The sequence below is a fragment of the Nuphar pumila genome, unplaced genomic scaffold (assembly GCF_984573655.1).
Source record: "Nuphar pumila unplaced genomic scaffold, dmNupPumi1.hap1.1 HAP1_SCAFFOLD_1775, whole genome shotgun sequence".
Taxonomy (NCBI): Eukaryota; Viridiplantae; Streptophyta; class Magnoliopsida; order Nymphaeales; family Nymphaeaceae; genus Nuphar; species Nuphar pumila.
Window position 1 is genome coordinate 3,995 of NW_028323761.1, and position 9,748 is coordinate 13,742.

A 9,748-nucleotide genomic window follows, 5' to 3' on the forward strand; every position below is an offset into this window, starting at 1 on the left:
TGTCCGGTTCTATCCTGACGAAACACTCGAGTAACTCATCAGTTTTACTGCTCTTGAGTACTACGGCTCCTGTTGACGTGCCTTGTGACAGCACTGCACCCACATGGACATTGGCGAATCACGTGTGATGAATAACTCCAAGAGCACAAACTCATTCCTTCCTGTGAACATCATTACATCACATAGAGAATGGCAAGAAAGGGTCAACAAGCAACATAGACGCACGTTCCTCACACATTCCTGTCCACATCATGCCCATTCCGGAGTCCTCTGCTAGCTGGCCGGTGGCAGAACGCCTTGGCGTGCTGAATTCTATGCTGGGAGAAGGGTTGGTTTTGGGGATAACTAGCGTGGGGGATATTCGTACCGTTTGAGAGTTCAAATCCTGGAAGTTGCGCTCATAGATCGGTACGGTGCCGTCAATCGTCCGGTGCACAGCCCCCTTGCCTTTCGGAGCAGCGCCCCCCCCGCGTACCCCCCCGGTACTGCGCCCTGCCCCCCCGTTCGTCGCTGCCATCTCCGCGAGCAGGCCCCACCTGCATCTCGCGTACCTCTCGGCGGCCCTCACTTGGCCCTCTCCACGGGCCCCCGCGACCCCTCCCGCCCTCCGCGCGGGGCGCTTTGGCGTTCCTGTCGCTCTCATCTTCAAAGCGCCGCAGCACTTCCGCTGCTTGTTGCGAGGGGCTGCCCCCCTCACGCCCCCCCACCATGTCCTGCCGCTTATTGCCCCTCCTCTCGCCAGGCGCCTGTGCCCCGGGCCGCGCCAAGAGCCGCTCCATCCGCGTGTCTTCGCTCACCCAACCTTTCCCACCGCGGCGGCTGCCGGACGCTCGGCCCCCCCCTCGCCGGCCCCTGGACATGCCTTGCGCTGCGTCGCCGCCTGCCCGACTGAGGTCCTCATCATAGGGCGCTCCCCCCGAGGCACTGTCCCGCGTATCGTCGTCACTTACAGGCCGCAGCAACGCATTGCCTCCCCGGGACCAGATCCCTCCTTCCTTCATCTGGCCAATCACGCCGTCGAGGTCCGCATCGCTCAGTTGCGAGGGCCGACGGCTGCTCGGCACATCACCCTCGTCGTCCCCTGACCGGCCACCACGGCCTCCACGGCCCCCCCGGCCTCCCCGGCTGCTGGCGCCCCGCCCCTCACCACCGCGGCGCCCGTCTTCGCTCCGGCGCTCAAGATAGCTTGAAGGCCTGCTGCCCCGGCCGATGCTGGTATCCTCGCGTCGTGGGTCTTCGCCGCGGCGGCTGTCTGAGTCATCACCTGTTGGGCCTCTTCCGGGCCTGAAGCCTGGCTGTGGCGCATCTGGGGCAAACTTTGTGCGCCCCCCCCGCCCCTGGAAGCTGACTCCTCGCCGGATATCGTTGGGGCCCCCGAGAGACATGTGCCCGCGGCTGCACGCAATCTGGACATGTTAGAGTGATGATTGTCACAAGGCAAGGTACTCCGGCCTCGCGTGTGATGCGCGCTTTTCTCAACAGCCATACCCTGTTTGCCACGCGCCACATGACCCAAAATAGCATGTGTTGAAGATTTCAGATCTCAAAAAAGACATCTGGATGTCTTGGACTGAACAACGTCGGTTATGTAGGGCAGCGCAGTGCACTTTCAACATGTCACAACTGTGCTTTCCGAGGATTTGCTGAGTGGATTTCCGTCACGCATCATTCACATACATCCTTCTGCGAAATTCTCAAATCCAATTTGAAACAGTTACAGCATGTAGACATGATACGAATGTGATGAGTGTCACCTGGAATAACAACGTGAAGCCACTCGTTTCCCCTGTGCATCGCCCAACAGAGCCGGGACTTCCCATACCGAGGTCAAAATATGGTGAACATTACGAACTCTTGCATTTTTCTGCACAATCCAAGAGCTTACTGCGCGTGGTGCATTGACAGTTTGCACAATCATGCTGGGAGCCGACAGCTTCAACGACACAGAACTGACCACTTTCTCAAGACACCAAATTTGTCAATCGGATTGCAAACTTCTGCTATATTGGTGTAAAATGTAGGAGCAAGTTGACCTGTAGTCAAACACAAGGTATCGAAACTTCTGACATGTGCGCAGCCGTCTGCGCAGTCTCTTTCCTCGACGTCAAACACTCAAAAGGCAGTGTATCTGCGCCTGGCTTCGAGCATTTTTTGCACGTAACGAAACCTTCAGGCGCCCTGGTACACTTCGTACAGCAGCGTTGCAAATCGGCAACCGCGTAGCTATCGAAAGGTGACTATCTGGCGATGTGAGTGGGTACCATGATTTGTGAACGCTTAGTGCGAGCGGCATGTAGCATACGCTGGGCTACATTGCCAAGTGATGCATAGCGAGAACAAAGAGCAGCACTGTGCCCTTCGTTTGGTAACGATACAGGTGTTTGGCATCTTCATCTTTGGGAGCGATTAGGGTACGTCAGGAGTATTGTTAATCACGTACGGCTTCAGAAGAACAAGAAAAGCTGCAAGAGCAGTCACAGACAGTGTAAACTCGTTATATCTCAATTACGTCTGTTGCGTGTTCATCCGGAGGGTCATCTAGCATCATGAGGACGTCCTGTCGTCCAAGAAGTTGTGTCACGTTCGGACCAGTCGCGTGCAAAACCAATAGGCCGCCACGATGGTTGATGAGGTATGTTTCAATTCTTCTCCATGGTCGCTTTCACTCTCGTTTCGAAAGGGCATTGCCAATAAGCACGTATCCCACCGACCACATGAACGACGCACGATATCCTGAGTCGCATACGGTAAATGCGGATATTTTGGCCCCCCAAAAGGCGTTCACGATTCGGAGTGTCTCATCGCTGTTCTCTGGGCTCGAAGCACTGAAATGGAGGGCTGAATACCCGAGTATTGGGTATCAACGCAGTATTCGTAAATTTTGCTTTCACGCATTGAAACACAGAACATCGAGGACTGGTAAGCGAGCGGGAGCATCGCTTCTGGCGCATGCACTGGCATCATGGCCTCGAGGTCAGGGTTACGACAGCAAGGGCCGCAATTCGCTAACTGCGTGATTTCGTGACAGCGCGTCATGGTATTTCCACATCATTCCATAAGTATTTATCACAATGACAGCAAGGTAGACATCAAAGCGGGCCAGGCCTACATCTGTACTCCATGTAGTGGCTGGCCATCCACGTCACTCCCGGTCCCCACATCTGGACTTCGATGTTGAACGCAGTTCGATGTGTGTTCCATGTACTGATTACATCGAGAGACAGAACAACGACAGCACAAGCCGCAAACAACAAACACAACACACTCAAACGAGAGCTGCGCTCATTGAACGTCAGCAGTTGGAACAGTCAAGCCTGCTGTGAAACAACTGCCCGTCGCGCGCGCCAAAGCGCCGAGGCCGCGACGGTACATGAGCGCGTTGCCGCGGCACAAGCTGATGCTCAGCTCTTTCAGCGCGTTGCCGACGAAGCCAGCCTTCACCACACGGCCACCAGCGTTTGCCAACACCGCCAGGGAGTTCAACAGCTCCATCGCCGGCGTGCCCATTCGTCCGAAAGACTCGTGGGATAGCGGGACGAATGCGTAGCCAGTAGGGTGTGCCGTCTCATACTTTGCCCGCTTCGCGTCGTCCCGCACCAATGCTGCTCCGCCTGCCACACGCGCCGCGCGCACGTAGGTTGACGCACACGGGTGCACCACCGAGATGTCGACGACAGTGAGCCCGTCCGGTAGGATGAGCAGGATGTCACCGCGCGAGTCTGTGTGCCTCGCTGACACGGCAGCTCCTCTCGCGCCAGGCAGCGCGCGGATTGCTGGTTCCAATGTATGATCGCGTGTTCCATGTATGTAAGTACAGGCATCGCGCACTGCATCTTGACGCGCAATTGTGATCCGCAGCTGTCGAGCGGATCCATCCGATGGGGACCCTCCGAGAGCGGAGCGTGCAGAGGGTAGCAGTGACAACCTGGAGCAATCGGCCGCTTCCTCGTCAGCCAGCGATGTCAACGTACCTCAGCCCCCTGCAACGGATCTCAACCGCCTGCAGACACGCCTCAACATGGCCATCGCTGCTGAGGACTATCGCCTGGCAGGTGTGCAGTGGAAACGTGGTGGTAAAAACGCACAGGCAAAAGTTTACTGGAATACACGCATGGATCAAAATACACCATGACAGCAAGCAGTACGTGCTTGCGTGTACGTCTTCGCAGCATTGGCAGGAGTCCCCCATTCCCACTGGCTCATCATTACATCACATAGATAGTGGCAGGAAATAGTCAACAAGCAACAAAGACAACACATGCGAAGCGATACAGCTCATTGAACGTCAGCGGTCGGAACAAGCAAGCCTGTCATAAGGCGCGGCCGCTGGCACGAGCTAAAACTTGAAGAGCGCGCCGGTACATGATAGCATGGGCTCATCATTACGATATGCATTACTTGTGGGGCAATGTTGTGAGGATGTACGCCGCCTGCATTGCCAGCATCACCATGATGCATTCTAAAAGTTTGGTGTCTGCGTTATTGCATGGTTCGTCAAAGGCAGCTGTTGTGGGATTGCATAGGTCCTTCACGGTACATTACCCAGCACCTTTTGGACGATGTGGCAATAACCCACAGCATGCCAAATGCTATGATGCCACGAGCAAGGACGTACTCATACATGGCAAGGACATCATTACAATTAAAGGATGCATTCTCTGTAGATATGTGATCCTTCTCTCATGTATGCCCTACATGACAATCTGCATGTTTGCATTGACCAGCCATAGAATGCATCATAGCATGATTCACCTATCACGATTGATTGATTGGTTTACTTATCAGGCATAAGGTGCTTTCATATCTTGCACAATTTTCAGGGCAAATTCAGAAGGAGATCACAGCGATGTTGGGGGACTCGGCGACCCCGTTGGTCAGCTGGAGGGGTCTGGGCATTCCGGACTGGTTGGCGGAGCGTGCAGAGCGCCTCGGCTACATTGTACCCACCGAGATTCAGCGCAGAACCGCTCCCGTACTGCTCTCGGGCACGGATATCATCATTCACAGCCAGACTGGCTCGGGCAAAACCCTGGCCTTCTTGTTGCCACTGCTCGCCAGCTTGGACTACCCACCCATCAAGTGCGCCTCCTCTCTCGCTGTCACGTGTCCTTGTTTGTGCTGAGCAGCTGATTGAAGTGATGTTGAAATGCGTGATAAGGAAGTCATCGACCTGATCGCTGCTTACGAGAGCTTTTCAGGCAGAAGGCGACTGCATCGCAGCTTGTGCTCCTTAGCATGGCGGGCTTGTTTTATATCTGCCTTGGTGGATTTGCTGCTGTGGAGAGATTCATCGTCACCATCATACTGTCAATGTCCATGTGGATACGGTTGTGCTGTGCTGTAAACAGATGCATTGTCTCCACCATGAGTACTGAATGAAAACGAGCGAGAGCTCAATCGCCCACAGCCTGCAGTGACCGTTAAACAGCGGAATTTTCCCAGCCTTTTGAAGGGCAGAGCTTTGCCAGACCCTGTTACGCTATGGGTTACACATGACTGAAGATGGGGAAAGGAATGGGTCGAAATCGACTCTGGCGAATCACTGCAGAAGGAGCCACAGAGCGGCAAACTGTGTTTCTGATCGACCCTTGACGATACAGTGACTTCACCGCGGGCAACCAGAGCATGTCCGTCTGCGCATGATCAGAGCCTGACAACACGCTTCGTGCTTCGCTCTGAGACAATTTAAAAGCGCAGGTACCCTGACGATCTGAGGGGTCCTCAAGCGGTGATAGTCGTGCCGCATCGAGAGCTCGGAGTGCAAATCGCGATGCTCATCTACCGCATTTTCGGGGGCAGCGTAAACTCAGGGATTCCAGGGAACAGCGCCAACATGTTCACGTACTCGGGCCCTCGTGGGATCAAGGTCCGGGGGTGCCTCGACAAGGCGGAAGTGGTCATGGCCAAAAACGGGCGCTACCTAAACGGCGTCCACGTCGTTGTCGGCACTCCCGAGTGCCTTGCGGAGGTTAACACCGCTCCAACGAGTTCCCTGTCATGGAGCACACCAAGGTATGGCTTGCATCAAGGTCTTTCTTCCTTTGCCTTTAGCTGCAAGCAAAGAGTCAAAAGTTGCGCAAAAGCTAAAGACGAATCAGGGAAATAGACGTTTCACTTGTTTCTGGATTTACCGGAACTTCACGTAAAACGAGCCCCGTCATGGAGCGCACCAAGGTACGGCTCGCGCCAAGATCTCACTTATTTCATCGCTGAACGCAATGCGGAGTGACAGTCACACTTTGCAGTGCGCGAGAATGGACTGCGATTGTTCTGTTGAATATGTGTGCGGTGTTCTTTGTTGCGGGCTTGCTGCCTGTGTATCTGGCTTGCTATCTTAATGTCGTTCTCGTTGTTGTTGACACTTCCGAGTGGCATTCAGAAGTGAGCACTGTTCTCAGCGAGTAAGTGGTTGTCATGATGTTGTCTCGTTCTACAGCACTACCACATCTACATGAATATTGGCAACTCCAACTCGTCATGGAGTAAACAAACCAGCTCACGACAAGGTGAGGTCTGTACAAACGCGTAGCCAGTGGCCGCCCATTGGTTGGATCAGCACCTACGCAATTAGACGATGAACAGAGTCTCTGGTATTCATACCATTACATTTAAGGCTTTCTGGTAGCAAACATATGCTTGTGTACGCGCTTAGGCAAGATCTCGTGTTCGAGGTTCCAGACCCACAAAGCAAGCTGCCTGGCGAAGCACTGATGAAGCTGCCTATGGCGCGCAGGTACTAGTAGTGGATGAAGCCGACCTATGTCTGGCAAACCACGCAGAGTGCATGCGTGTCATCATGGGAAAGGCCTGCCAGCAGGAGGGGCGCCTCTTTGGGGCAAAGCCCCTGCTGGCGCTCGTCGGGGCGTCCATGGATATCTCCTTCTGCAGAGAGCCCCTCGAGCAGCACTGGCTGTCCGCGGATTACGTCGACGTGAGCGGCTTCATGGACGGGATACCCGCATCGTTGCGGCACCGCTTCGTCGTCATCCCTAACGGCATGGCGCCGAGCTCGCTCCTCGCGAAGCTCCTCCGCGCTGACTCACTCGCCCAGGGCGCCGACGCCCCCGCCCCGCGCGTCATCACCTTCGTCAACTCTCCTGAAGCTGCCGAGGCGCTGGCAAACCCCCTGCGGAATGCCCTCTGGGAGGAGCACAAGATTGGGCTGCTGCTTCCAGACGGCGAGCACCCCATCACCATCCTTCAGGTGTGTATTGTTTTTGTTGCTGGCGATGATGCTTCTGGAATTTAATCACGGATGAGGGTGCCGGACGGCAAACAGCCCATGCTTCAGGTGTGTGTTGTTGTTGTTGTTGTTGGTAGTTCTACTTTGGTGAATTGGTTGCGGATAGGTGTGGCGTTCGTCGACCGTGTTGAGGATGCCAAAGAAAGCCATTTAACTGAACGCAAAAGTCTTTCATGCAAGGCACAGGCTGCGTCGTGTAGAAAGGGCTGTTGGGAGACGCTGTCACATTTAATGACCTGGAACCCATAGATCAGGTCAACCTCGACATTGCCACAATCTCGCCTTCCTATGATGTCTAGACGAAGCCGGAATCGGGACAATTTGGGGTTCAGTACTGGATGGTTCAGGCACGCAAGAAGACCCTGTCAGAACTGCGCCCAAGGCGCTCGTTTTGGATGTGTTGTACGCGGCTATGTCCAAGAGTCAAACGCAGTATGACAACGTCAGACATGAGTTGCTAGGGATCAGCGTCCAATGCTTCATGGAGTCACTTTTATTGAAATGCTCGAAAAGCAAAGCGGCCATGTGGTGTCAATGTGTGACAGACAGGAGTCGCTAGGATCAGCTTCCAATGCTCCAGGGAGTCACTTTCGTTGGAATTACTCGAAAAGCAAAGCAGCTGTATGGTGTCGATGTGTCGCATTACGCGTTTCGATCAATATCTGAAGTCCAGGTGTTAAACGTGCATCTATGTAATACTTCTCGTGCATGGACAAGCTGGCGACAAGCCGTCATGTAGCAAGCTGCAAACAGATTGTCGAGGCCTCACTGTTTGGAATCATAGAGCCAAAATTGAGCTGACAAGAAAGTGTAGCACAAGTAAGTGTAGGTGAGCTCACAGGCCCTAGTTCAACCAAACCAAACAAAAGTGTACTGCGAGAGCTAGTAGCTCACAGCGGTCGAGGCTTTGTTGTCACGAGCGACGGAAAACGAAACCACTCGGCTGCGTGCTGCAGGAGTTTCGGGACAACAAGACCAGCATGCTGTTGGCGACGCCATTCAGCGCTCGAGGGCTGGACCTTCCTGCCGTCAGCCACGTGTACAACCTCGGCCTTCCGGAGTCGAGCACGGAGTACTTGCACCGCGCCGGCAGAACGGGGCGCACGGGCATGGACACGCACGGCCTCGTCACGACCATCGTCACGCCCGATGAAGTGCCTAGGTTTGTCGGCATATTGCTCTGCTCTCTGCGAGCATGGAGGTTTGGGGAAAGATTGACAATGATGGGGTGTTGGGACTGCGTATCTCTGGGGGTGGGGTCCTTGAGTGCATGACCGCATTAGGGCCTTGCTGGTACTGTGCATTGGGGGGCTGGGGTGGGAAGGCCGTCGGCAAGGACGGCATGTTGGGGCAAGGGTTGAGGAGACATTGGCAACGGGGCCTTTTCGCGGGGGAAGGGTGACTGATTAACGCTTATCAGGCCTTGTTGGAGCTGCATGTGTGGGGGAGAGGGCGTTGGGAGGGAGGGGTTTGAAGCGGGTGGGGGTGAAGACCATATTGGCCAGGGGGGGTTGTTGGGACTGCATGTTGGGGGAGGGGTAAGAAGATTGCGGCGAGTGGGCCTTGTTTAACTGCAGTGGATGGGAGGGTGCAGCAGACCGATGGGATCACGGCTAGGTATGGTGGGGGGAGTCCGGTTACAACGCACGCTCAGGTTAATGCATGCAACTCAACCGTCAGTCCCTGTGAGAAACAATTGCAGGAACGCGTCATCCGTGTGAATTTCCGCTAGAGGGGTGGGACGTCAAGAACAGCAGGGTGTTGAGGCGTTGCCGGACAGGGACTTCATGTCAGTCAGCTGTTCAGCGGTATGCTCTGTGGTCGCACTGTTCAACTGCGTGGCTGTGCGGATTAGCGGACAGGCATGACTGATGGGAAACAGTTAGTGTGCAGGCTCATGGAGATGGCGAGGGACTTGAACATTGTCAACACTGGTACCGACCTTACGCAAGTGCAAGATGCCGCGTCTACTGTTGGTAGTCTCAAGCCAGAGGTGGAACAGGAACTCGATGGTGCAAAGAAGGCGCTTGAGGACCTTTTCAACCTGTACTGATTTCAGGATTGCTTTGTCCAGGAGTGTAAGTGGCTGGGCAGTCTGTTCTGGTGCATTGTGTGACTGTGCGCATGTCTCTCGCGTGCATGTGGTTTTCCGCCTGTGAATGCGGTTGTTGCTCTACTCACCTGTCCAGACAGGCGAGGCTCGCCTAGCCCCAGGATATGGAGACGGCATCCCTCTATGGCAACGAATCCAAGCAAAGCCGCCAATAGCATGGCATCAACTCGTACGTAGGCCAATTATAATCAGCGGCGTTCATCACACGTTATCTGCGTTTGCCGGCAGGGCCAGGGATATCGCAGTATCTCAACGATAGACGCCTGAATAAGTCGAAAATACCCTGCCCCTATGCCATAGGCTAGGGTTACAATTCATGACACAGGGATGCCATGACGATGAGTAGGTACCTCTACTTACATCTGCTTCGCAGGTGGGTTCGTTCCTTGCTG

General features: G+C 54.7%; 1 protein-coding gene across 1 annotated transcript; it reads left to right on the top strand.

Moving 5' to 3' along the window:
• The first annotated feature begins 4,389 nt into the window (after window positions 1-4,389).
• On the top strand, window positions 4,390-7,249 carry LOC149809056 (pre-mRNA-processing ATP-dependent RNA helicase PRP5-like). Its single transcript, XM_089995014.1, has 4 exons — window positions 4,390-4,684; window positions 4,821-5,079; window positions 5,698-5,968; window positions 6,653-7,249. Exons 1-4 carry the CDS (start codon window positions 4,390-4,392, stop codon window positions 7,247-7,249), a joined length of 1,422 nt encoding a protein of 473 aa, XP_089851140.1.
• The last annotated feature ends 2,499 nt before the right edge of the window (window positions 7,250-9,748 follow it).

What these genes read in the sequence shown, in the direction of transcription:
- LOC149809056 (XM_089995014.1), top strand. Translation starts at nt 4,390, where the DNA reads ATGCATTACTTGTGGGGCAATGTTGTGAGGATGTACGCCGCCTGCATT. An exon ending in TTGGACTACCCACCCATCAA is followed by an intron (nt 5,080 to 5,697) that starts GTGCGCCTCCTC and finishes TTAAAAGCGCAG; the next exon opens with GTACCCTGACGATCTGAGGG. An exon ending in CTCCCGAGTGCCTTGCGGAG is followed by an intron (nt 5,969 to 6,652) that starts GTTAACACCGCT and finishes GTACGCGCTTAG; the next exon opens with GCAAGATCTCGTGTTCGAGG.